Here is a 27091-nt window from a genome sequence, read left to right on the forward strand (position 1 = left end):
TTCACGAAAGCAGCAAGAGAGTCAAAACTCCTCCTTCTCCGTAGTTTTCTAATTTACGTTGAAGCTTCACGAAAGTGGTGAGAAAGTCGAAGCACTATTACTTTTTGAAATCGCGAAGGTGAATGATCATATTTTCTCTCTTATACTAGATTAGGCATTCGTTTGTTAATTTGTATTGTCGAGTTCTTGTCATAGTTGAGCCTCTGAAATGCTGTAATGAGGTCCTTTGTTGTTTATGATTTTGATAGTACAATAATCATGGATTGACCGTTGGAGGTTACCTTAATTCGTGCATTTGTGATTTTTTTTAGCAATGAATCACAAGATACTCTTACCATCTCCCTTTGTGCATTTTTGGGTTCCTTTACACCGATACGCAATTCCTACCAAAAAAGTGAACATGATCAGATATGAAAATAACCAATTTTATAACTGTGATTCACCAAACGATAACAGAATTCGACAAAATCTCTGGATGCCATCCTATAAAATCCTATCATAACTAGAAATAAACACCGCCAAAGGACTTCCGCAATTCTTTCGCCCCATATCATGAACTATTAGTAAAACCTTATTTGCATGTCTTAGAATATCTTCGTACAGGCATACTCATGAAAGAATTGCGCAAACTTGAATCTCTGGGAATGACACATACTTCTTAAAATTCCCAGATCACTCCACCAGCCTTTTGATCACGAGACCCATCATTAAAGCATGGGAAGTCAAGTAGCCGAATGAAATGAAAGGGGGATTCAAATCGATTTGAACTAAAATGGTCACCAATCAAATAAGTGCAATGACCATCCCAGAAGCTGTCATAGAGAGCAAATTAATGCACAGAACAGATGACGGACCACATAAAAGGCCAATCTGCCAGAAGTCGACTACTTTCATTGATGGGCGGAACTTCAAAACAAATAAACAGTGTGCAGCAAGAACAGATTACAAGAACAAATAAACCTTGTGGAACCGTCGAAGAATACGATGCACGAGAGCCATCTCAGCCTGCATTATTACTTGGCACTCCCATTCTCACGGGGAAAAGCAACAAGAACACAACGTCATGCAGATGCAAACTGGGGATCATAGTTCCTTGATCAATTTAGAATGGTCCATCAACAAAGATATTCTCAAAAGCGATCAGATTCCGTGACGAGTCTGACTAGAACATATGCAAAAGAAGACCTTTCCATCAAGTCAGCCTATAGATCTATCTAATTGTTGTTATCATGACTTTCCCATAACAATTTTTGCATCCTTGTAAATAACAGCTTTTGTGCGTCAGATAGGTAACAAGAATTGCCAGTTGACCCCTTTGTTGCACATGTGAAAGATGATATATGTTTCCCTTATCCAACAGCTACAGCTCTCATCAGCCACGGCCTCCGGGATAGAAAAAGTCCACGCTATTTTCCCTGACCCTGAAATGGAAGTTATGTATCTTGCTGCCCGGAGTCCCCTGCCTGTCACGCTCACCCTTATTGAAAACCATCAACTGCAAATGAATCATGAAAAGTCATGACAAAATCACATGAAGGCTCGTGATTTGTCATACATACACATTATGATACAAAAAAAGGCCCAGAAATCCATCAAGATCGTCTTTTTATTCTTTGAACTGATTTAATTCATTACTTCACTTCACTATCATCACAAGGAAGCAAAACGATTCAACAAGCAGGTAATATTTTCAGCAACTAGCAGAACTTCATTTAGATAGAGCATCGCAGGTTTGCTCCAGCATAGAAATACCTGTCCGTGCACATCAACTGCTGAACCTGTGGCCAAAGGTTCTGCTCTCACCAAAATATTAGATAGGTACTCCAGATTCAACATTAGCATAGGCTTTTCCATGCTTGAGTAGATATCCCCATGATTGAGAGCAACTACTGAACAATCCTGAGACATAAATGAAAGAGCAAATAATTACACAAGGAGTACAAGTATTGTGCAAGGAGAAAATGCATTGTAATAGCAGCACAGTGTCTTACAAATTCTGACGTTAAAGTGCGGCAGTAGTGCAGGAAGTCCAAGACGCTATCTGAAGAACCATTAGCCACCACCTCCATAAGGGCAATATCATCTATCACAATGGTAATGCAGTTCTTCTCCGCAGATAAGGCACGGACAGCGTTGTATATCTTCTCAAACAGCGAAACAAGAATGCTGCTTCCAGTTTTCGCATCATCTTTGTCTACCAAAGTAAAAGAAATATTGCATATGTCAAAATTATGTGCCACCAAACAGATATACAGGGAAAAGCATCCATGGTATGCATACACACTCATACACCCCGAAAGAAAAAATTAATACGTTCAACATAATTTCTCGGAACAAATCAAGACCACATTTGTCAGAGCGGAATTTCATCGTAAGGACAAAGTCCATTCCGTCTTTCAGTTGAAGTCCGTCTCTCGGCTAATGTCCGTAAACGATCAGACTAAATCAAAATTAGAAGGCTCTTGCCACTAGTGGAACCCTGAACTTGGGGACTAAAAACCATTACGCCTGCCTTAGAGATTTCAAGCCAACACATGAAACTCTGATTCAGAGATGATCAATCACACTGAACTCGACTGAACATTTGCAAGGTCAACAACATTTCACTATGGAGCCAATGTTTTACCTGAATCCCTCACCTGGGAAGCGGAGATTGAGCATGTCGAAGAACAAAAATCTGTTGTTATCCCTTTGGGCAACTAAATTGCAGCCCTGTCACCCAGAGAAGAAGAAGATTATACTTGCGGTGATCATGAAAGTGGTGGCTGAAACATTCATAGTCCAATGCCAGCAGCTCATCAAAGAACAAACAAAATCATTCCGAAGCATGCAAAGGCCACGACTTTCCGCACCGAGGCTATCACCAGCACCGACCCATTGCCAGTAGCGAGCGAGAGAGAGGCAGAGAGCAGAGAGATCACCAGTTTCCGGAGGACGCGATCGTAGTGGGAGAGAGGCTGAGAGAAGGCGACCAAGATGAGGGCGTTGTTGGAAAGGGCAGGGGGCTGAGGCGAGAGGAGGAAGCGCTTGATGATGTGGTGGACGACGAACGCTCCGCCCGTCTCCACGCAGTCCTCGACGAGGACCAGCTTCCCGAGGAGAGGCCACCGGTCGCCGCGTCCCTCCTCCAGCCCCAGCGCTCGGTCGAGCAGGTTGTCCATCTCCCTCTCTGTCTCTCTCTCTCTCTCTCTCTCTCTCTAGGGTTTCGAGCGAGTGCTCACTGTGGAAGAAGAAGACCGAGAAAAATTACATTACCATTTTCCCGGGAAAGATAAAAGGAAAAAGAAAAACGAGTTCGTAACACGTGGCGGTTAAGCCTTAAGAAGGCAAAGGAGAAGGCTTTCGAGCTTAAAGATCGGTTCCCCTCCGCCGTCGCGCTCGCCGCCGCCGCAAACCGCCATGCCGAGCGTCAACCTGAAATTCTCGGCCTCGCTCCGCGGCTCCCACCCGCACAAATTGATCCGGTTCCTCGCGAGCAGCGCGACCACCGCCGCGATCCCGTCCCCCCGGACCAATCTGTGGCTCCTCGCGAGAGCTAGCTCGAGCGCGCGGAGATCGCCGGCGGCGGCATTGTCGCGCGCGTGGGTTGCGGCGCCGTTGGACGGCCGCTATGGAATTCTTCGTGGAAGGACCTCGAGTGGCGCCGGATCGTACTTCGTCAGGCGCGCGAGCAGGGGTTGTAAGTGCGACTCGAGTTCTAGCTCATCCGGCATCGAGGGTGGCAAAAATGAGGGCTTGCTGCGTGATGATGGCGGAAAGAGCAGTTCGCAATTGGAAAGCGGGAATCAACGACCGCCACCGCCGTCGGTGCAGAATCAGGAAGAAAAGACTGATCAGCTGTTGACGTTGCCGACGATATTAACGCTTGGTCGTGTCGCCGCCGTGCCCCTTCTAGTTAGTAGTAAGTTTCATTTTCACTTGAAAAGTGAATTCTGGTTTTGTTCTTTCCATCTTCTTCGTTTTCCTCGTCGTCCTTGTCGAATGGTGATATGCTCGGTGCTTTTATGTGGAGAGGAAAAGTCTTTCGAATGGTTCTGTGTCATCATTTCAAACAATTTCAATTTTTTTGTCCCGTTTTATGTTGGTTTCAGCCATATGAACCCGGTTCGTTCTATTGTTTGCTCTCCTCGTGGAATAGAATTTACATTGGAAGTTTTCGGGCTCTTTATCATGAAGTAGTGCTACTGCTTGGATGTTAATTTTTCTATCGGGCTTTCAACTGCCGCTGCCAACGGTGGCTGCTGCAAGATTTGAGGTTGTCAGAGGCAAAGCGATTAGTTCACAGGGATGACACGAGAAATTCTTCTATCTTTATGAGAACAATAATAAATTTTGTTTCTAGAGGGCCATTGGTTCTTGTGCAAGGATAAATTGATTGGTTTTCTGCAGAACTGGCGAGACTTGCTTCTTGGATATCCTACAATCGAAGCGCGTATGCATGATGTGTTAACAAATGCAGGGTTAATTGTCTTTGTGTTTGATGCCTCATCTTTGTGCTAAAAGCCATGATCCAACTGGAACATTAAGCTTAGAAGTGGCTTTGGCCCGACTTTTTGTTTGAGAGAGAAAGGAACAGAGCGGGGGAAGAAAAAAATTGAGTAGATATTTCATGCCTATGCATTTCATGTGCTGATGTTTGGCGTGGATTTGCTTCTTGTCTTAGAAAAATATAGCTTGGTTGCTCATTACCCCTTGTAATCTTTGAGTGTGATTAGCCAGTTTCTGCACTGTACGGCCTTGTGAGCTATGTGTTAAAAGGGTATTCCTTTTGCTGCTTGACATTTGTGCTAGCCGCGGCAGAATTCTAATCTTCCTAGCATGCATTCCCTATGCAGTATCGTTCATTTAAGTATTTGTTGTTTAGTAAATTGAAAGAGTTGTAGTAACTAGGAATTCTAACCTCGCTTTTTATCTGTAGCCTTTTATTTGGATACACAGTGGGGTACTACGGCTACAACAGGCATTTTCATCGCAGCAGCAATTACGGATTGGCTCGATGGATACCTTGCTCGTAAGGTATAATTTTATCTGGGATTATGAAATTGTAACAATTCTTTACATGACACTATATGTAACTTTTATTTTTTTTCACCTTTGTTTCAGATGGGTTCGGGCTCTGCATTTGGTGCTTTTCTAGACCCTGTTGCGGATAAGGTATGGTTGTATGATTGAGTTTTAAACAATTGAGATGCTTATTGTCTGGTCAACATGCAAGAGTTCATTAATATTCATGCTCACTGATTGCAGCTTATGGTCGCAGCCATATTGGTCCTGTTGTGTAGCAGACCTTTGGAAATTTCTATGTTTGGGCAGGTGCCGTGGCTAATCACTGCACCTGCTATTGCTATCATAGGTAGAGAGGTGAGTTCACAGACTCTGTATCTAAAATCTATTCGTACTTCGATCATGACCTAACTCTGAATGATCTGTTTGGTGACAATATATATATACATTAGTATGTCTAATTAACAGTTCGATCCCCTTTTTTTTTCGCTCCAATCAGACTAATCCACACAGCCTATTATGCATGTACTGATATGTGAATTTTTGAAATTGTTAATAGCTTTCGATAGTGCAAATATCAGCATGTTCATTTAATATGTAGAGGTCTTGAAGGGTTATTAATTATGATTGCAAATTGTTGCTCTGGATGCAAAATGATCTCTCTTTGCTTTATTCCAGTTCTTTTTATGTTGATCTTGTTTGATTTGGATACCCTGGTAAATTATTTGAACAAATATTTGTACATGTTTTCAGATAACTATGTCTGCAGTGAGAGAATGGGCTGTTTCTCAAGATAGCAAGCTTTTAGAGGTAAATTCTACGTATACTCCTGTAGTAAAATTGCTATGAAGAATCAAAGCTGTTATAAAATTGTGCCATAAGAATGACAAATATATCTCAGGCTGTTGCTGTAAATAAATTGGGGAAGTGGAAAACTGCTACTCAGATGACAGCACTTACCATTTTACTGGCTACTCGAGACAGCAGGTCAGCTTCTAGCTTCTAGCTTCTTTTTGTTCTTTTCTGTGATGCATACTTTTAGCGTTGAGGTTGATCATTGAATATTTGAAATATAATCCTCGTTTGCTAACTATGTTTCCACAGTCTTAGAGGAGCTGAATCTTTAGTGGCTTCTGGAGTTGTGTTGCTCTATACCTCAGCAGGGCTAGCATTATGGTCTTTGATAGTGTATATGAAGAAGATATGGAAAGTGTTACTTAAACAGCACTCTTAGCCTTCAGATCGCATTTTTTGGCCAACCTTGCCTTTTACTTGTTTGGTCCCTGCACTGTGCTCCTCAGATAAGGTTTTGAATGGAGGTAAACTTGACTGATAACACTATTCCTTAGTACACTAATATACTGATTTCTTTCTTTGGAATCTTTGCAAAGGTCAGTAATAGATATTATCGGGTTTTTTTCCCCTCTTGTAGATTCAACGTTTTATAGAGTTCACAGCATCCTCATACAAATCCTGGAAACTCTGCCTATCAAGGAATGTGTAAAGGGTCGACAATTCAGTATCTTTATCTTTCAGAAGACCTCTCATAGGGATATGCATATAGGGTAACGGGGTTCTCCATTGGGATTCTCTTGTCACAAATCCTGGAAACTCTGTAACAGATATTGATGTTGGATTCACATTCTTGACTTCAGAAAGTGCTGAATAAGTTGTTTCTTTGAATTTTGTAGCCCTCGGGGAGTATGTCAACTTTGCGAACATTACTGATCTTATTCAGGTTTGGCCTGACTGAGTTATATACATGTCCACTTTGCAGTCTGCATCAGAAGTTTTTTGGCCAATTGCAGTTTGGACATATTTACAGAAGGGTGAGGCTGGTCTTCGCTGCCACCTTCTCGACAATGCCACGCCAGCCTTTCGCTGCCAACACCACCACCATCACTATCTCTCTTGCCTCAGTCTCCCTAATTCTCTCACTCACTCCACCACTAATCTGCGGTAATTGCTGAACACGAGAGAGAGAGAGAGAGAGAGAGAGAGAGAGAGAGAGAGAGAGAGAGAGAGAGAGAGAGAGAGAGAGAGAGAGAGAGAGAGAGAGAGAGAGTCGTGGAGATGGGGTGGTTGCTTGACGGCCGGGCTTTGATGGGGGTGGTAGTCCCGGAGGGGCAGGGATGGCTGTGGCTTAATTAGAGAGAGAGAGAGAGAGAGAGAGAGAGAGAGAGAGAGAGAGAGAGAGAGAGAGTGGTGTCATTCGTTAACCCGTGGTTGATAGAAGTCGCGACGAGGGAGAGAGGTGAGTGGGAAAAAAGAAGATGAAAGTCATGACACCAAAAAAAACAAAAAAACAGGTCTCTTCCAATCGAGATAAGACAGTAGAACCAGTTTAACTCATCGGCAGCGGCATCTATTATGCTGACCTAGCAGTGGGCTAGTGCTGCTGAGTGGTAGCAGTGTTGATGCCACTGACCTTGCAGCAGTTGATGCTCTGCTTATCGGGAGAGTGAAATACTCCTGATGCGTGTAACCACTGTCGGATGAGCTCAGGCTCATGCGATCCGGGTTCAAGAAATACTCATCGAATTAAAGCAGTGAAGCGTTAATAGGAGGATCGGGTGGAACCTTCAGAGATTTGCTTGGCTAAAAACACTTACTGCCTAATGAGTGGATATACTTTTGTTTTGTGTGTAAAAAACTTCACTGATGCAATGTCCTGTCCAAATACAAAGAGCTCGCTTATAGCATCGTGCGAGGAAGATCAAGAAGTGCCTATACAACATCACAACATCCATTTCGGACTTCAAAACTATAGAAATCTTTCTCATACAAAAAAGGAAAATGCGATTCTTAATTTGATGGATTCTGCGATCTCTTTGACTAGGTCTTCACATTTGCAGAGGGACTGCCGCCTGCTCGGACTGAGAGCAGAGGCCCCCGCCAGGAGCTGCGACGGATCAGATGCGAATCCAGAAACAAAACTACGACGGTGATATCGTCATGAAAATGTCTCCTCACCCCACGATCTATCTTCTTCAAGTCGGAGTACCGCATCTCCCTCTTCTTTGCCGCTTCGCGGAGCGCTGTTTTGACAAGCTTCCTCGCAACACCCTGCACAGACATGGAAACTCAGATGGGGATCTCAAGAGAACAGCATAAGATAGAAACAAAAAAACCAACTCCCACCAAAGACGATAGGAAGCAAATCCACCAATGTCCGACTCTTGATCATTGCAGAGGAATCACCTCAAGCAAATTTAGAAAAATTTTCTCACTCACAAATAACGAAATTCAAGAAATGTGGTAAATATCTTACATTTCGTGGACAGTTGTGGACAATGTCAACCGCCTCCTGATTGCTAAGATGCTCCCATAAGCCATCTGATGCAAATATGAGAAACTGATCTTCAGGGTAAATCTGTTGAACTATTATAGAAGGCTCGGCTTTGAGGATTGGTCGGTGAAACGTGTCCGGCAGCCTAAATTTTGCCAACAGAGGTTCCTTATTGAACTCCGCCTTCTTCAAATAAGCATCACCAATGGATCTTGAAACCTGCAATACAGAATTTTTTTTCCATTAAGCAAAAACATCACTCACCATTCACAGACTGGTATTTTATAGGAACTTTGCTGATTAATCTACCATCACCATGATTAAGTAAAACATCAAATGCAAAATCATACTAGCTGTCTGCGAAGAAAATAAGGTCATACTTTCTTTTCGATATTTTCTGAAGAAGCTTCAGGTCATGAATTCTACTCATCTTATGAAAGCTTGCGGGAATAACACCACAGGACACATGCCACCAACACTACTAACTCTCTTATCTATGTCTAGAGACAGACAGGTGAACTTCGTACTTGATAAAATCTCACTTAAGCTGGAAGAACAATCCACGAGGAACCATATGTAGCTTTATCAAGATTCTATGGCTTTCTACAACTCCAAACAAGTACGGAAATGTCAACATGTCGGCATGAAAAAGTCCTAGAATTAAAATGACAACTGCAGGATGTGGAGATTATGGCATTGCATTTATACCAAGCTAAGAATGACCCAGGAAATAATGCTCTAAAACTTTATGAATATCTGTCTGTCGAAGCCATATTCGAAACAGTAAGTAGTGACAAAGCAACTTGTATATGCCGCATGGACCTCCCCTCATAAGGCAGTTTTATAAGGCAGCTCTTTGGTTTTCAAACACATTGTTTGATCAATTAAGTAGCCTGCCTGCCTGCCGTGTATAAATTGTTGGCCAAGAAGGTGCAAATCTTTTGAAATTATTTCATCAATAAAATAAAAGTTATCATCAATAGAAAACATAACCTTTCAGTCAAGTCAAAACCTAAACTGAGGTAAACAAACTTCAGCTGCGTAGTTCCAGCAGCTTCCCACATTCTTTTTATATGCACAAAGTTAACAAGTGTCCTTAATTCAACAATTAAGTCTACTTTGGCCACAAAAAGTAGATCACCAGTTAAGCATACTTGACTGAAAGGTCGAGATTCTTTCATACGGGTCTTGTTGGCCTGGGGCACTAATTAAGTTAAGTAAAAATGGAAACACGCTTTGCAAGACATTTTGAAAATGAAAGAATTACACATTTCAATAAAGTCACTTACTTCAAAAAGTAAATCCCAAATTTTCAAAGCATGTTTAGTTAAGGCTTAACAAGTGCCCAAGGGGCACTCTTTAACATTCTCCTTTTCAAATTACTGGCCACGTAAATCACAATAAGCAAGTGTCTCGAAAATTGAGATTTCTTTATTTGATTACTGAAGAAAGTGCCCTAAGCACACTAAATCAACAAATCCTTTTTCAGTTGCCCTTAATTCATGAAGTAGAGTAAGGCTTTTAGATACCAGACTGTCGGCTTGTTAGACAAAAAAGTAATCAGCTAGAGTGAGATAACTGTAATTTTTTACCTTTCGGATCGGTTGGTAAAATTGAGAAGTAATTTTCCAGCCGGATCATTTTTTTGGTTTTGGAGTATGATAGTTAGCCAGAAACATGTAACCATCATCAGACGACAAGCACTAATGGTGGAGACACTGTGCTAATGGAAATTTTCAATTGGATAAATCAACCGAACTTCAAGTCAGACAATTTTGGAGCATATTAAAAAAACTAACATAAAAACTAGTTCGGGTGTATTTATTTATCGTCTTTTTGGCCAACAGCCTTAGATGCATTTTAAAATCTGTGTTAAAGTAACCTCTGTCTGGGATCTAAAACCCAGCTCCAGAAGTACCCACCATTCAGAGTTACAATTAGGACCTACTAATTAAGAGGAGAAACCACCAAGAGAGAACCACATAAAAAATCCTTAATTCCTTATAGAGGAACGGAAGGAGAAAAAAGGAAGAGCAATTTGAAAAATGACAAACAAATTTTCTAGATAACATGCTTTTAAGTATTGCATTGCTGCATATCATAAATGACAATGGAAAGCATTCCCCAAATTGACAGAATTATTTGCCTATGCTGCATGAGTTCAAAAGGGGGGCCAACAAAATTTGTCTGTGAGAGTCCCCCTAAATTGAATGGTAGCTGACATTCAAATTATAGCCAGCAAAATGTTGCAAGAACAGATATAATGAAAAGAAAGAGGCTACTTTTCTCACTCTAGAGAAGGGACTCGAGTTCAAAAACTTCAAATACACCATCAGTGAGCACAATTACTAATTTTGAAGAAACTCAAGAAGAAGATGGAAAATGTTAAAAACCAGGAATACAAACAGTATGGTAACTTAGAAACTTCCAAAAGGAGGGAACCATTTATCTGACATGGAAAAGTCAAAACTGTTGCATTCCAACAATGCGAGCACAATGAATGTAAAGTTGCATTTATCGTAAACTAAGTTTACAAAAGATAAAAACGAAAAAAACAGTTCATGCAATAAGATGTTCTGTTCGGTAAAAGATTACCTGAATCACACCCTTCACACGCCAAACCTTGTGCTTCAAAACCACAATCTGTGGATCATCGGGATGCAGTAGACGCAATTCCTCTCTCACAGATTCAAAACTGGCGTTATGCTCGGCTGACAACTGAATTGCTTTGACCTCCTTGACAGTCTTTTCCATTCGTCCTAACACAACCCTCGAGTCTCCAGCATTTGCAATGTATAGCTGGCCACAGCAAATGATGCCCACCAAACAACATGAGCCGACTGAAGCAATCTGTGGCTTAATCAGCCATTGCTTCTTTACTATTGAGAGAAATTCCTCCTCCGTGGCTAAAAAAGCTTTCTTGATGACATCAGCGGACATTCCCTGGTTCTCTGACGTGTATTCTGCAAATAAACAGCTGTCAATTGAGGAGGAGAACAGTGACATATGTACACCTCCAGAACAAACAAAAAACAGGCAGATACAATATTGCAAGAAGCTTTCGTGCTCGCTATCATGGATGAGTTGGTTTGCAATTCCTGGAAACCCTCTATCACTCCTGAATGCACCCATCTTTCCTAGACAATCTAACTGAAACTTGCTGCATAAATTTGTTGAATAGCTCAAACGAGCTAAAAAATTGCACATATCTCCATGTTCAAATGAAGGATAACACAAAGGTTATAATCCATCTGCAGTTTCTAGTTTTCCAGCAACAATTCACAGATCTTCTCATAGTTTGCGTTACATACTACACAAATTACGGCAGAAATGGAAAAAGTGTTTGCTTCCGAATTCACGCTACACTTCAATTCACTCAAATCTAACTTAGCTCTTCTCGGTTTGATATACTTGAAAATGTGACTACAATCAAACAGAAGTGAAGCTTAGGTAAAATTATGGCCCCAAACATCAAAATGACGGTTCACAGCCATTTACATAGTTATCCTATACTTCAGTCATGATTCCAAAACCTAACAGGTATACTGGCTAGACTGATAAGATATGACACTGAAATACTGCCCAGCATTTTTCCTTTCCATGAGAAAATAATTGCGATGGCTAAATTTTTTTGTTAATGTGTAAGAGTCCAGATGCAGCAACTGCAAGAAAACGTACTTTTAACATAGTCGAAGAGCCGGTCATTGACAAACTGGGAAGCTTCAGGGCCTCCATGGCCATCGTAGACTCCAACAAATGTTCCTTGAGGACCAGATTCAAGGGAGCTCATCGGCCCTGATTCAACTTGACTCTGGTCTTCTAGTAGAGTATTTGCTTGAATTACCGCCATTGAAAATTCACCATTTACATGGTGTCCTGAATCTTTATACCATAACAGGCCATCGACACGACCGCTCGCATCTCCACTTTTTCCTGAGTCGTCACCCTCGACCGAAGGTTTCCAACAAGGAGATACAATTCTCATCAATGATCCGGATACCATAACTTACATGTTATCACCCAAATGATCCAGCAATCGATGTATTCCTCAGGTATTTATCAAAAATGATATCAAAGCCAAAGTTCTGCTCTAGTTTCGTTGCTATTCTCAAAGCCACGCCACAAGTCCCAGAAGTCAGATTTGCACTGTTTAACACAGACACCATTAATCTGCAAAATGTCAAGAACAAGGGAAACATCATTTGGTAGCTGCAACGATGGCATGAAGTTAACCAGATAATCGATATGAAAGCACGTGATAATGCACAAACGAGATTATGCGAAAATTGCAAATTGAAACAAGAACGATATGGTGGATCAAGCAAGAGGCGTGGTAAACCAAGGAAACAAGATCCAGGAAACAAAAGGATACCATAAGAACAGAGGGAAAAGTACATTTACAAAACTGCATATTCTCTGATTCGCATTTTCATCTATCCATCAGCCAATGCATTGAAATACAACCCATGTGGAGGAAACATCAAATTCTAGAAGAGACTCGAGAAATGCACGAATCGGTCAGATCGCGGTAAAGATCAAAAAGTTTCAGGCAACCCTCAAGCGCCCAACACCTACCTTTGATCAATGCGCCAAACTTTTCCCGCAAGACCCAACAAAACTCCGAATCACTGCCCTGGGTGACGATAACCCATCTTGGGTCACAAGAAAGGAACCGAATTTCCAATCGGTGGATGCAACGAACCGGTGATATTCGGCAGGAACGATCGAAAGAAATGCCAGATCGCCGGGACAAATAGATGGGGGGGGGGGCAAGAACGAATCGTGGGTCTTCTTTTTTTTTTTTTTTTTTTTTGTGCCTTTCTACCTTTTCGAGGTTGGTTTCAAAGACAGAGCTGATACAACAAAGCTTTGATAGGGAGGGAGGGATGGAGGGGCGGGTGGGTTTCTAGTCCATCACAGAGAGAGAGCTTTTCTTCTTCTTTCTCTTTCTCTGTGGGCAATGGGGAAGAATTTCTCAGCCTTTTTCGCTCATTCCTCTTTCCCCCTGTTCTTCCTCCCGATTTATATACAGTGATTTTGGGGAGGGGGGGGGTTTCTTCCCCCTTTGACCTTTCAACAGACCATCATTTTAGGCAACATTTGCTCGTCCGTAGGCCGCGACGGAAAGAGCCAGGAAACGAGGCTCGGAACTGAAAAGATTCCTTTTTTCTTTCTCCCCTCTTTTCCCCTTCTTTCACTTCTGTCGACGTTGCCCCTTTTGATTCTCTTATATTTTCTTCGATTCCCTCGAAGGTTGGAGTCATTCGAACGAGGGATCGTGCGTTAAAAACACGATTTTTATCGAGTGAAGAAAACGAAAGTTTTGATTTTTCACGGCACTGCGATCGTGGGAACGTAAGCGCGTATTGATTTCTTTGCACTTTCGAATCAAGAACCATGGGCAACGGTAGACATTTCAGATACATTTTGTCCTCTTATTAGGTGAGGATTTTTACATTGCTAGAAAATACGGCACGGCCATCTTTGAATCGATCATCCCGTATCAAAATCTTGCAAATTTCAATGTTTTTTTTTTTCAAATTGATCGGGCTTAATATTTGATAATTGGCTTGGATATACAGGAACGTCGCATTTGTCGTGCACTTGAAGAATGTATGCCTTATTGAAGGCCCTCTAGTTCAAATTGCACTATAATTCATGTATGTGCATTATCAAATTAATAACTTTCTAACATATTCTGTTTATCGATATTGAAACTAACCGATTTGCAAGAAATGACTTTCCCATGACCTAATTTACGAACGCGTACAACTTGAATGAAACTAGAAATCTCACATTCACTTGGATGAGAGCGATTAGAGCGGTTTCCAGATATGTCGACTAAAGTGAACGCGATGCTATCTTATGATGTTATGCTTGATATGCTGCATATGATATTCGTACAGTTTGAGAATAGGGAGTATTTCAAGTACATCCAACCGCAAGCACCTAATGTGTGTCTTGAGGATTGAGATGGCACTGGCACTTCTTGCTACGTTCGAAGCTAACACTCTTCAGACAAGATTGGGGTTATATATCCTAGAGAGGCAGGGAGTAACTATGCAATGAGAAGTGAAACTCACCAAAACAAATCCTCGCCACGTGCAAAACGATTGGCTCTCCAAGAAGTTTTAAAAACAAGGTTAACTGGAAGATGACATATGTGGAATCGTGCTGGTTTATCTATCAGCAAGAGTAAATTCCAAGAAGAATGCTGTCAAGCTTTCTTTATCTTACCAAGAGAAAGCACAGACAAACCGAACCTCTCTCTTGCTCCCTCTCTTACCATGACAATACGCATTCTTAGATGACATCAACCTCATGGATTACGAACGTTAAAGAGATCACTACACTCGAAAAATCCTAAATGTTGTGTTACATCTCCAAAATTTCGATTTCGTACCGTAAGTAGTTAAACCTATTTGCAAAACGCGAAACCCAAATTCCAAAAATTAAGTGCTTAGACTGAAAATGCCACGGGATTTTTTCTTTTACCCACCTTGTAATTTTTCGGCTTCAAAATTCTTTCGTCGACCGATGTAAAATATTAATAATACACTTTTCAAAAAGTTAATGGCTTAAATGACGTAATGGAATATTAATGACTTAATTAACTCTAATCAATAGGACTTTCTTTATGCATGAATCATTCTAGGATATTTAATAAAAGGGACAACTACACAAATGGTGCCTAAAATTTAAAAGTTTATTGTGGTCCTTAAACTTTATCTCAACATGTAATGTTGTCTATAAACTTTCAATTTTATTTAATGCAGCTTCTAAACTTTCAGTACATATTCAATATGGTCCATGAATTATATGAAAAATGTAAAATATTGCCCTTGAATTTGAATTAATGGAATGAGAATATTGAGTATTTTCATATATTCTAATGACTAAATTGAACATGTACCTAAAGTTCAAATACCACAATGAACAAATTAAAGGTTCATTGATCGTATTGAACAAATTAAAAATTTAGGGATAATATTACATATTGGGCAAAAATTGATTGACCATTTGTATCATTCTCCCTTATGCAAAATGCAGGGTTTTTTTTCCTTTTTTTACCCTCTCTGAATTTTTTTTTTAATTTTCTCAAAATCAAAATGCAACAGCTTCAAGCCAAAAAACCAAAATAAGGACAGGCAAAGACAAAAAATTTCCGGTGGCAGCTTGAGGCTTGAGCGGCTGCTCGGAAACAAACGATGCCACTTGCTCTCTGCTTCAATCCCGACACCACTCTTCTTCTCCGACCAATCCCATCGTCGACCCATCTCGCCATCTCCTCTCGCCACCCGCGCTCCTGGTCCCCGATCTCACGCGCCGCCGCCACCGTCTCCGCCATGGCCGTCGGCTCCGTCCGAGTCGCCACCGCCCAGATGACCTCCATCGACGACCTCGCCGCCAATTTCGCCACTTGCTCTCGCCTCGTTCAAGTAACTCTCGTGTTCTCGCAGTTTACTTTCCCTCTTTTAATGTTGTTGCATTTGGGTTCCTGATCGTTTCATTGCACTCTTATTTACGCTTTGTGGGTCAGTCATCATACTGAAGGATTCAAGGAGTTCGTTTTTTAGCTTCCTCGTTTATCTAGCTGTCAAAAGTTCCGTTTTTTTCTATGAAGTATGTGAACTTTAACTCGTGTGGCAATGAATTTTAGATGTTCGATCGGATGTTTGATGATTATCTCTGCTCATGACCAATTTTCCTTCCCGGTAGGGGTGGATTATGGTGAGCTTGACGCTGCTGTTTGTGGTTGACTCTGCTAACTTCCGTGAAAGCTGATTCTCATAGACAACCATTACGGTTTATACTGTTAATGCCGTATGTGTGGTTTGTTCTTACATTAATCGATTCGGTGTTGGTAAAGGAAGCAGCTTCTGCGGGGGCTAAATTGCTTTGCTTTCCGGAAAGCTTCTCCTTCATCGGTGCCAATGATGAGGACAGTGTTAAAATTGCGGAACCATTGGATGGACCGATCATGCAACAATACCGATCTCTTGCAAGGTGATGGATGGCGTGGATGCTTTGTTGCTTGAATATGTGAACTCCAGTGTCCATTTGGTCACGAACCCTGTCCTCTTGTTTTTTCGTTTTGTCACATTTCTTTTCCGATTGGCTCACGGAGTCACAGATTCGATTTTCTCGTCATTTTTTTTTTGTGTTCTTAAGTGCGTTCACTTGGTTCTCAACTGAAGGGAGTCGAAAATCTGGTTGTCACTTGGAGGATTCCAAGAAAAAGGGTCAGAAGAGGCGCATATCTGCAACACACATGTTGTGATTGATGATGCTGGTAACATTAGGAGCTCTTATCGGAAGATACACTTGTATGGTTATCAACTTCAACACCCTTAAATATAATACAATATGATAAGTTTCCTTCAACTTATTTGCCTGTTGTGTTGCATTAATGTATTATAGACTTCCAGATCAGATTGTGTTTTACTTTCGTCACTGGATTATAACTAAACACAGCTAATACACATACTCCTAGGATGATAGATGTCTTGAGCAGTCTTTGCCTACTATGCGCACTCACAATTTTGCTTTCTTAACTTGCTCATAAAAAATGTAAATTTGCATCTCTCTCTCTCTCTCTCTCTCTCTCTCTCTCTCTCTCTCTCTCTCTCTCTCTCTCTCTCTCTCTCTCTCTCTCTCTCGACATATACATGTGCACATGCATGCACAACTATCATGTTTTCCAGTCATCTGTTAACAGCATGAACAGGCTATGGCAGGAGCATGCGCAAGCGCGCGCACGAGAGAGAGAGACAGAGAGAGAGATGCAATTGTAGACAAGATGAATTCCTAATGCAAATGAATCTAGAATCTAACCCGATCTTCGTCTCTGTCCACTCGATTTGTGGCAGATGCCAGTTCAGTACCATGTCTCTGGATGCCAAAGTTATCTTGTCGTTTGAATTGGGAAACAACAGACCACTGTGAATTATTTCATTAGGAAGAACAAAAGCTAGCTCAAATTAAAGTGATTTTCTGTTGAACTTTGCTTGCACTTACAAGACCCTTTTGTTGGATATTATTGCATTTGTTATGAGAATTCTTCCTTTTAGTTGAGCTACAATTTGCCCGTTTCAGTGGAATCAATCACAAAATAAAGTGTTCTTTTCCTTTTGCCTAAGGTTTGACGTGGATGTTCCAGGCGGAAGGTCATACAAAGAGAGCAGCTACACAGAACCAGGTATATTTCTTCTGCTCGTTCAAGTTAAGTATCTTCTGTTTAAGCATGTTGCTTTGTGTAAGTGTCACCTTTGGTTTGTGATGCTATAGAATACTCTGATGAGATCATTGAGTAATATCATATTACGATAGCGCTTTACATTTTATACACCTACTGTAAGCACCTTTATGCTGATTCAGAAAATCTTTTGATTCTTTACTCTGTTCAAATTACCGTTCATCAAGAAAGGTAAATCTCAGCTCAGAGAAAGGGCCACTTCAATTATTTAAATGCTATTTTTAGAAAACTGTTCAAGTTAGAAACCATAGTCCTCAGTCTTTCTTTTCTTTTTTTTTCCATTACATAGTGAGCGTTTTATTTAATTTCTCTCTATTCTTTGGTGGTGTACTTTTATAGGAGTGATTGGTCTTCTCTCTCTCTATATAGTCTTTGATTGTTGTTTCTCTATTTTGGTAATCCATGCGTATTACTTCTTACATACATGCCTGAATTCTATATTTCTTCACCAATTCAATTTTTTTTTTACTTACAGGAAAAGATACGGTAGCTCTAGACAGCCCCATTGGACGTCTGGGGCTGACAGTTTGCTATGATGTGAGATTTGCAGAGCTTTACCAACAGCTAAGGTTCCAACATGAAGCACAGGTAGCAGCCACATTGTTGGATGTACATTTGCAAGTTCTTCTAAATCTGATGAGGTTGCTATTACCATCTGTAGGTTCTTTTGGTGCCTGCAGCTTTTACAAAGATAACAGGTGAGGCACACTGGGAAATTCTACTTCGTGCTCGAGCAATAGAGACTCAATGCTATGTACGTGATTATTTTACTTCTTGCGAGGCTACTGAAGTAGAAGCACTGTCTGAGTCACTTTTATAAGTAATGTTTTGTTTTGTGAAACACTGCCTTGATGCATTATTAGGTCATAGCTGCTGCGCAAGCTGGAAAGCATAACGACAAGAGAGAGAGCTATGGCGACACACTAATCATTGATCCGTGCGGCACCGTAGTTGGTCGTCTACCTGGTTAGGACGAATTCCACCATTTTTTTTCTGACTAATCTGTGATTGGGACTTCTACACAGGAAAACAACGTGCTTAGCCTTATTTCATTCATTGCGATTGGCTATACAAACCTTTTTTACACCACTGCTCTCTTTTAGTATTAAGTTCCATACCAAACAGAAGAATATATTCAGCAATGTTAGTCTGCGTGGACTGGAGATGCTATTATATACACTGATCTGCACAAATTTATGCTCTAGTGTAGCTCCGGAAATATTCTGCCTTCGCTTTTGGGCAATTGCAACCCTGAATTTGTTTTAACGTTTTTGGTTTCTATTTCAGATCGTGTGTCAACAGGGATTGCGATAGCTGATATTGACCTATCGTTAGTGGATTCAGTGAGAACAAGGATGCCAATAGCCAAGGTGCTTTCTGCTCTATAGTTACCATATTTACATGTATAAAAGTAGTGACAACACCCGAAAACCTGATCTCTCGTTGTTTTTTGAATTGGATGACTTAATGCATATTATCAACCGTATCGACTCCAATCTTTAGTCTTGCCTCGAGGTTGGGAGCTGATAGAAAGCCAACTCTCTAAACAAGCTTGAACGCTGCTTATGGTTTTATTTCATGTTTAACTTTTATCGTTTGTCCCCCTCTTCAGCATCGGAAGCCGTTCAACTTCTGGAGACCTGCATCCTTGTTATTCCCTTTACTGTGCATTTCCAAGCTGAATAAAGTTGCAAGAGTCAATATGCTTCGTGTTGCTGAGAGCATGATACCTTTGCGTCCATTGGCTTCAGAGACAAGGCATTCCGACGTGTCATAAGATCCGTGAAGCAATAGAAATTGGATGCAGACAGCAACATACTGCACTTGTCATTTTGAATTCGTGTACCTGGTTTTTCATCGCTGTTAATCTCGGAGTAGCATTGGTCATATGTGCATGGAAGCTCTATGTGCAGGCGTTTGGCCTTCCAAACGTTTTCAGTCATTTTGAAGCGTTGAATCTACTGATGTGATTCTGGGTTGAATTGAATTTTAACTGACATTGTCATTATGTGAATTGAATACTCCGACCTGTGAAACATTTGGTCAAAGGAGTTTCGAGACAATTGATACATCCTCGTAAAGCAAGTCGAAGAAAGGCAACTTCATTGGTGATTGATGATGTTCGGTTGGATATGTAATTTTCCCGGCACATCATTCGCTGATATCACGTTTTTCATGCATTTTATTTCCTTCTTGCTCGGGGAAGAAGAAAACCGTGACTTGGGGTAGGATTGAAAATGGTTCGATCCAAATTTGACCCATTTTTATATAATACAAATCTAGTGACTCATACTCCATCCAATTCATATCCATAACGTACTCGACCCGACCTATATTGAGTATCTAACCTAATTTAAGAAAATTCATAGGCAAACTGAAGTGAGAGGACAGAGCAAGCGAGCACGAGATCAAGTATGAGCAAGAAAGAGAAAGCGTGAATAGAGTCTGGTGTGGATTAGGCATAAATAAGTTGTGAACTTATTTAAAACTCACATTATTTCGAGTTTTATCATTCTAAATATATTTATAACCCATTTAACTCACAAAATTGACAGATTTACTCAAGCGAACTAGTTTCTGCAAAATGACTAATGACTAAAATTTACCGAGTTGTTAAACCGTTTAAAAGGTCGTAAGATACCCGAGTATGACCAAAGCGAGACATCATGCGAAATCATGCATCGGTTCATGAACTAGCTAACCTGTCATCGTTTCCCCAACGGCAACTGATTGGCGACGTGGCGCTTTGAGAAGCTCCCACGTCGATCCTGTCCCCCTTCCCCGGCATCGCCAAGTGCCAACTCCCACTCTTCTCCATGGCGCTACGTGTCTCCAGAACACTCTCTCTGTGTGTCGACTCTTTAAATTCATTCGAATCAAACCCAAAATCCATCCAACTGCTACAGCAAATCCGCAATCCTGATTCAAAGACGAGCATCACATCAGATCTCTGGCTGCACAGCCCAGCGCGTCTGTCATGCCTTTCCGGTCACCGGTACGTCGCCGACGGTCTCTTCTAATGTTCTCTTTCCACTCTTTTCTGACCGACCCGAATAACGAACTGTGCTCGTTGCATTTTCATCTCGCAGAGCCCCTTGTACTCGATGCTGCACCGCGCCAGGGGCGTCGGTGCTGGCGCGTCCTACGCTACCTCCACGGCGCCAAAGCTGAAGGCCTATGCTCCGTCGGCAGCGGCGGCGGCAGGGGACGTCGGGCGGGCCGAGCAGAGGGGGGCGGGCAAGCCGTGGGGGGAGTACGTGCCGTTGTGCGTGGCAGCGGGGATGATACTGCTGTCGGTAACTCTGGGGCTGCACACGGCGAAGCAGCAGATAATGCACTCGCCGGCAGTGCGGGTGAACAAGTCGAGGCGGGAGACAGTGCTGGAGGTTGTGGAGCCAGAGCGGGTGGCGGAGGAGTCGGAGAACTTCCTGACCCGGTCCTTCTTCAGGAAGGTGGCGCACGTGCAGGACCTCGACACCGGGGAGGCCATCATCCCCGACCCGATCAGGAAGGACGCCTTCGCGCACCGCCCGAAGGCCGAGACGCTCCGGTCAGTCGGCGTCGATCCTGTGCCCAAGCACCCATGAAAACTTCCACACAAACACTCTCGCTCTCTCTCTCTCTTCATTCCTGTCGTGGGAGGAGTTTGACTAGTCTGTGTTTTGTAATGTACATATGCAGACGAGGTTGTGTCTTCTCTTTCATTGCAAGAATGTTATAAGAGTCTTCACTTTGCAGACAGAACTAAGTAAGAGTATGAACAAAAGAATCGCTTCATTCTTTTCGTTCACTTCCCAAAACCAACAGGCAAGAAAACATGTACCGAATTCCTTTGGAATCAAACCAATTCCCTAGTAAAAAGATCAAAGGTGCAATGTAAAGCATTTATATTCACAGTATGAATCACGGCCGAGTCGCGATCACGTCACTCCAGCAAGAACTCCCGGGTGAAGTCGGGGCTCGCTAGGAGGTCGAACGGCTTGCTGCCCAGCGAGTCCTTCAAGATCGTGATCTGTCCTTCCTTGACAAGGATGTCCTCGTCGAGGACGTCGATCTTCTTCTTCAGCGTGGAGATCTCGGAGTTCAGGAGCATGTTCTTCTCGCTGTACTGCTTCACCTCCTCCCACATCAGGTCCCTCTCCTGGGACACCTTAGGCAGTATCCCCCTCAGGACGCCCATCTCCTTCCGAGCCTCTTGCAGGTCGTTCTCGAGCTCGCTTATCTTCTCGTCCTTCTTCAGCATCTGTTTCAAGATTCATACGGGGAAAGTTTTTCGGGAAGTAAACCAAATGCTCAAGAGTGATAAAACAAATACGACGGCCTAACGAAATCCGGCGTGTCGGATCGTTCACACAAGTTGTTGTCTGGGAATGGAATACCTGAAGTTCCAGGTCCTTGAACTTGTGGGTGACGCAGGAAAGATTGTCTAATGCGTTCTGGACTTCGTATTTGAGGATATCAGCGCTTCTTACTGCTGTTGCAACTTCGGCTTGGAGCTGCTCAACTTCCAGCTCTTTGCAGTAGAGCTTCTCTCTCAATAAGCTCGTCATCAAAGTCTCTGCTTTAAGCTCTGAAATCAAAGTATCCTGCGGTAGGAACAGAAAAATATGTTAGGACTCTCTATGGGGAAGTCGTGGAGCAACAGTTTCGGGTGTAATGGAGAGTAAAATCCTTCAGATGAATGCGAACTGTCAACTGGATGTTCAAACTAAAAGTCGGATCTTGAGGATATTACTATAAGCCATCATGCATCGAGCATGAGCAGGCGAATAACTGCTCCATAAAAGATATGCTTACGCAGGTAAATAACGACAGAAAGACCAGCTAAATAAATAGCCTAATCATAGCACATACATGAGCCTTCATCTAAAGTCCGCCATTTCAGGTCAACCTGTTAATTAGTAACTATTGATTCGTAACTCACCTCGCAAGTTTGATCATTCAGCTGCAATGAACCATGAGCATCAGCATCCTGTGTATCTTTCAAAGAAAATGGTTTTGCCTTCTCACGAAGCAAGCCAGACATTGCTTGCAGACTCCTCATTAAGCTTTCGGTTCTACGCTTGATCCCGTGCACTTTCATGTCCGATTCAACAATGAATTGCTCATCTAGACTATTTTTTATAGCTTCCGCACCTTGCTTGGTCACTTTAATGTGGCTGAATTCCAATTTAAAGAAGTCTAGTAGCTTTGAACATACATGGGAGCTGTCATTTAGTGTTGACAAAGCTTCACTTTGCAAGCAGCAAAGACGAGTGGAGATTTCCTGGTCTAGCTGAAACATCAAGTCGCCAGAATCTTTTCCATTGCAGTTCAAGCGGCTTAGCAAGCTGATATTCTCACGTCGAAGAGAATCCTTTTCTCGTCTAGTTGATTCCAACTCTCTTCTTAAAGCCAATTCAGTTCCTGTCAGCCTGATTTGCTCCATTTTCAATTTCGCCAGGTGCTTGTCAGTCACTTCCAGAGATCGCTGCTTTCCAAATTCCTCACTGAATCCCTCTCGAAGCCCTTCGATTGATTTTTCTTGGTCACTGCAGGTTCTCATTAATCTCGCTATTGATTTGTGCAACTCCTTACACTCCTTCTCCTTCTCCTGAAAATTTCTTTTAAGCAACTCTCCATTCTCCTTTGTTGCTACATATTTTTCTTGTAACTCAGAGATTGTTCGCTCATATTCATGATTATTCACGCCAAGTTCCTCCAGTTTTTCCATTAGCTCCTTCACTTTCTGTTCTGAATATGTCATCGAGCTTCTGCACTCTGTTTCCTTTTCACTGATTAAACAGACTTCCCTCTGGAGCGAAACATTCTGCTCTGCTAGCTCTCTAACGCGTTCACGGAGCCTCTGCTCTTCTAGCTGGAATTTCTCGAGCTTGGATGACCAGTCACTCGACCTTCTGTCGAGTTCCTTCTCCAAACCTGACTGCAGCTCCTTCTTCTCCTTTTCCAGTCTCCGGGTTTTTGATTCGAGCTCTATCTTTGCCAGCCTCAGTTCTTCTTTGAGCGAAGCCCTGTCAGAAACTCTAGATTGTAAAAGTTCCGAAACCTCCACGGCCAAGCTCATTCTGTCTTCTGAAAGGTTTCTGACTGTCTGGATGAGTGTTGGCACATCAAAACTAATGTCAATAAGAAAGAGATCCTGCTCAACTTCCCGAGAAAGGAATGCAACCCTTTGCTGTGCTCCCTCAAGCCTCCTTTGCAGTTCAAAGTCCATGTCCTCTCCAATCACATCCGTGCACAAAGGTTCACACTTTTCCATAGGGCAGACATGTGGCATGTGGAAACCAGAGGAATCCTCCCTATGGTACCTTTTGGTAGTTTCATCTGTTTCATGCGAAGGAATGTCATCCTGAATAACTACCTCCCCGATAGAGAATTTATTCAAGGATTCGCCATAGATATCTTCAATTGTTATGGGACTATCATGGTCGAACTCGTTTGAACTTATTTTAGGGAAAACTGTAGTTTGGGTGAGTCTCTCAATCACATTCTTAGCAAGCCTTCTAGGGGATTCATGACCAAAACCATTCTCTACCCAATCTCCAGATGAATAGTGAAGGCAAGCATTTTTAGCTTCTCTAAACGACTGAGCCCTTGGTTTACATTTCACACTATCAGTTGGTGAAGTGGGAGCTGTATACTGGACACGTGGGGGACGATTCCCACCATCCTTACCCATATATATCTTTTGAAAAGTTTTCTTAGGCCTGCTCCTCTCCTGGTGCTGCTCACCATCAATATAGCGGTCCACGACCTTATTTGAAACTCTACTAGAGCAATTAGAAGAGAGTGATGCATCATCATAGGAGACAATGTAAACTGGCTTCTTGGACCCATGTCCATTTCTGTAAGCTGTCTCATCAAACTCTTTCAGCTTGGACTGCTTCTCCGGAGGAATGGTCCGACGACTGACAGAAACCCATTAAATTAGACTCTTGCGAATATTAAAAAGAAAGAACGTTGCACACAAGGATGTATAGATCATTATATAACAAGTTCCAACGAACCAAGTCTCTTACCAAGGTGAATATTCAGAAGGCTGATGTCGAGCGGGAGATCTGCTCTGATCACTCAAAGAGGAAGATGAGTTCTTTTGCTCCAAAGCTTCTGCAAGGAAGTTAGCAGAAGACAAAGAGCGGCTCTTCCTAAGTCCTGAACCTGAAAATGTACTTGAGCTTTGACTGTCAGATGCTTGATTTCGAGATTTGGTGAACAGACCTCCTCTAGGGCTTCGGAAATTACTCACACGCTTCTCTCCAGCTTGATCAGTCAACCTGTTGTCAAACAGGGGATAACATGTCTTATCCGTTGAAGGTGGAGAATCCCCAACACTATTACCACTGCCGGAAGCAGATGAGCGGAAAAAGAAAAGCTTTTTCATCTGCAAATCTTTAATAGGATGCGTCAAGCTGGCTCATTAAGGATCTTGGCATATGAATACAACCTCGTCGTAAACGTTGCACTGACCCAAGGCTCAGGGAACCTGGAACACAACATAACAAACCATTATTCTGCTATTCATAAGATGGTAGGAGAGAGAGGAGGAGCTTGCATACAGCAAATAACAGTTTAAGAGAGAAATAAATAAAACACTGTAGAGAAACATAGGAAGCGCCTACCATGGAAATAATCATGAGAGGCACCTGAAATACTTAAAAAGATGCAACAGCATTGAAAAGGGTGAAAGGCCACACTTATTAACCGTGTCACTGACATGAATTAAATATAGACTAATTCCAAGATCATAAATCTAAGTCGACACCAAAAAAGATTCCCATTATTAGTTAGAAGAATTGAACTTTTATTGTTCACTTTTCAGAACGACAGAGAAATAATTTCAGGCCACATGTCGACCCTGACAATCAGCTCGCTCTAATTATCCCACTGATAAACAAGCATAGAGTAAGGAGCACCCAAAAGGAAACGAATGAAGTACCATGTTAATAACCCCGTCCTGTACTAGAAAGTTGGATAATCAAATGGATGTTTAAAGAATCAAATGCTAAGTCCTATTTCAAAGGACAACAATGTCAAAGTAGAAAATTTCAACAAATTAGAGCTTATTTAGCCGTTATCTTAACCAATTTTCATGCGACTCGACTAGCTCCCCTCCCCAAACATCTTAGTAAAGCACACTCCCCACATCTTTTCTAGTTTAACAGTAGCCATCCGATATGATGGAATGCCCATGTATCCCAACGACTAGTTTAGACTCAAAAAGCTATAGGAAAACGAAAGCAGCACGAATCTTCTGGGATTAAAGAATCAGAAAAAGTTACTGTCAGCAATTGAAAATTCAAGAGGCAGATTTAACTACGAGATTCCAGTAACGGGAGTGTCAGTGCTCCCGATCGCGATCCACTCTTCCCCAGGACCTAACAGAAGAACCTGGGCTTAAAAGACAGAATCAACCCTAATGACTCTTTAACGGTTCCTCTAAAACCCTAGAACCCTCAAGGCGCAGACACGCCGAACAGGGAGGGGATTAGGCGAGGAAAAACACGCAGAAACATCGAATCGAATGCGTCTGAGCCAAATCGACACTGTATAAAGCTGGCTATGCGATTCGATTGAGGCAAAATCAGAACGAACCAAATCAGGCAGGAAAATGAGGAGAAGAGCAGAATTCAACGAGAAAAATCATGAGCCCCGGCGGCCGACGAAATCCACCAGCAGCAGAAGAAGAAGAAGAAGAATAAGAACAGAAATTCAACTGAAAACAGAGAAAACGGAGAGCGGCGCACCACAGATTTTCAAGAAAGGAACAGAAAGAAAAAACAAAAACAAGAACCAAGCAGAAACAAAGAAACGTCTCACCGAGCGCGGCGGCCCAACTCCGATCGGCTTCCCCCAACGGTCGAAAAAAACGGGGCCGCCCCCTCGCCGGCCGATGCAAGCGCCTCACGATTCGACCGAATTCCGCATTTGAAGAGAGAGAGAGAGAGGGAGAGAGAGGGAGAGAATAAACGCGAGAGCACGCAGGAGAAGATAAAAGAGAATCTGGCCAAACAAATAGACGTTACGAACTTACCATATGAGCAAACCCCCGCACCCCAAAAAGAAAAAAATCGTTCGAAATTCCAAAAAAATAAAGAGAAGGAAGAAGATTCAGTGCGATTCAGCGACGGCGAAAATCAAGCGACGAGAGGCAGACACTGAGAAACTACAAAGAAGGAAGGAGAAGAAGAAGGAAGAAGGAAGAAGGAAGGAGAAGTAGTTCGTTTACGTTACCGAGTACTGGGAAAGGGACCGTGTCAAAGGGCCGGCAGAACGACTGCGAGTTGGCGATCGATTGGAGAGCAATGATAGTGCGCGCTCGCTCCTTTCAAGAGAGAGAGAGAGAGAGAACATGTCGTGTGGGATGGGGCGTGCGCGGGGATTCGGGCCTTTTCGGCGTACAGAATTTACTGAACGTAATGATGGAGTAGAGAGAGAACAGAGAGGAGAGAGAGAGAGAGAGAGAGAGAAGAGGGAGGGGAGGAAGGAGGAGGGGCGGAGGGCAGTTTCGTCAGAAAGGCCGAGGTTCTTCTTTCCTCTTCCTT

The 27091-nt window shown here is 42.3% G+C and overlaps 6 protein-coding genes across 10 annotated transcripts; 3 read left to right on the forward strand and 3 right to left on the reverse strand.

Annotated features, from left to right (window-relative positions):
• Positions 1-1064: 1064 nt before the first annotated feature.
• On the reverse strand, positions 1065-3199 carry LOC115673242 (elongator complex protein 6). Of its 2 annotated transcripts, none has more exons than XM_030595353.2 (5): positions 2922-3199; positions 2640-2712; positions 1992-2194; positions 1753-1899; positions 1065-1495 (listed from the first exon to the last, which is right to left on the reverse strand). In XM_030595353.2, the coding sequence occupies exons 1-5, from the start codon at positions 3159-3161 to the stop codon at positions 1373-1375; spliced, it is 786 nt and encodes a 261-aa protein (XP_030451213.1). In that variant the 5' UTR covers positions 3162-3199; the 3' UTR covers positions 1065-1372. The 2 variants fall into 2 exon arrangements, with proteins under 2 accessions (XP_030451213.1, XP_056164439.1); XM_056308464.1 differs by having other exon boundaries at positions 2853-3199.
• A 200-nt stretch (positions 3200-3399) lies between these two features.
• Positions 3400-6765, forward strand: LOC115673240 (CDP-diacylglycerol--glycerol-3-phosphate 3-phosphatidyltransferase 2-like). 3 transcript variants are annotated; one of them, XR_004004804.2, is made up of 8 exons: positions 3400-3901; positions 4919-5016; positions 5104-5154; positions 5248-5361; positions 5758-5814; positions 5906-5991; positions 6109-6323; positions 6437-6765. XR_004004804.2 is itself a non-coding variant. In XM_030595352.2 (7 exons), the coding sequence occupies exons 1-7, from the start codon at positions 3400-3402 to the stop codon at positions 6236-6238; spliced, it is 1038 nt and encodes a 345-aa protein (XP_030451212.1). In that variant the 3' UTR covers positions 6239-6765. The 3 variants fall into 3 exon arrangements, 1 of the variants encoding a protein (XP_030451212.1); XR_008815835.1 differs by having other exon boundaries at positions 6109-6310; XM_030595352.2 differs by having other exon boundaries at positions 6109-6765.
• Positions 6766-7612: 847 nt separating this feature from the next.
• On the reverse strand, positions 7613-13331 carry LOC115673027 (probable protein phosphatase 2C 38). Its single transcript, XM_030595046.2, has 5 exons — positions 12869-13331; positions 11972-12463; positions 10889-11256; positions 8276-8512; positions 7613-8070 (listed from the first exon to the last, which is right to left on the reverse strand). Exons 2-5 carry the CDS (start codon positions 12294-12296, stop codon positions 7840-7842), a joined length of 1161 nt encoding a protein of 386 aa, XP_030450906.1. The 5' UTR covers positions 12297-12463; positions 12869-13331; the 3' UTR covers positions 7613-7839.
• A 2123-nt stretch (positions 13332-15454) lies between these two features.
• LOC115673028 (deaminated glutathione amidase, chloroplastic/cytosolic) lies at positions 15455-19597 on the forward strand. 2 transcript variants are annotated; one of them, XM_030595047.2, is made up of 9 exons: positions 15455-15732; positions 16164-16300; positions 16492-16620; positions 17434-17492; positions 18025-18137; positions 18211-18303; positions 18413-18515; positions 18837-18919; positions 19162-19597. In XM_030595047.2, exons 1-9 carry the CDS (start codon positions 15502-15504, stop codon positions 19324-19326), a joined length of 1113 nt encoding a protein of 370 aa, XP_030450907.1. In that variant the 5' UTR covers positions 15455-15501; the 3' UTR covers positions 19327-19597. The 2 variants fall into 2 exon arrangements, with proteins under 2 accessions (XP_030450907.1, XP_056164862.1); XM_056308887.1 differs by lacking the exon at positions 16492-16620.
• A 668-nt stretch (positions 19598-20265) lies between these two features.
• Positions 20266-21293, forward strand: LOC115673029 (uncharacterized). Its single transcript, XM_030595048.2, has 2 exons — positions 20266-20544; positions 20639-21293. Exons 1-2 carry the CDS (start codon positions 20527-20529, stop codon positions 21134-21136), a joined length of 516 nt encoding a protein of 171 aa, XP_030450908.1. The 5' UTR covers positions 20266-20526; the 3' UTR covers positions 21137-21293.
• A 13-nt stretch (positions 21294-21306) lies between these two features.
• LOC115673025 (uncharacterized) lies at positions 21307-26600 on the reverse strand. The gene is made up of 5 exons (XM_030595044.2): positions 26367-26600; positions 24569-25032; positions 22474-24457; positions 21929-22135; positions 21307-21792 (listed from the first exon to the last, which is right to left on the reverse strand). Exons 2-5 carry the CDS (start codon positions 24928-24930, stop codon positions 21475-21477), a joined length of 2871 nt encoding a protein of 956 aa, XP_030450904.1. The 5' UTR covers positions 24931-25032; positions 26367-26600; the 3' UTR covers positions 21307-21474.
• Between the last annotated feature and the right edge of the window lie 491 nt (positions 26601-27091).

The sequence above is a fragment of the Syzygium oleosum genome, unplaced genomic scaffold, assembly GCF_021117445.2.
Source record: "Syzygium oleosum isolate NSW1041296 unplaced genomic scaffold, Sole_v2.1 Sole_v2.02, whole genome shotgun sequence".
In the NCBI taxonomy this organism is placed as follows: Eukaryota; Viridiplantae; Streptophyta; class Magnoliopsida; order Myrtales; family Myrtaceae; genus Syzygium; species Syzygium oleosum.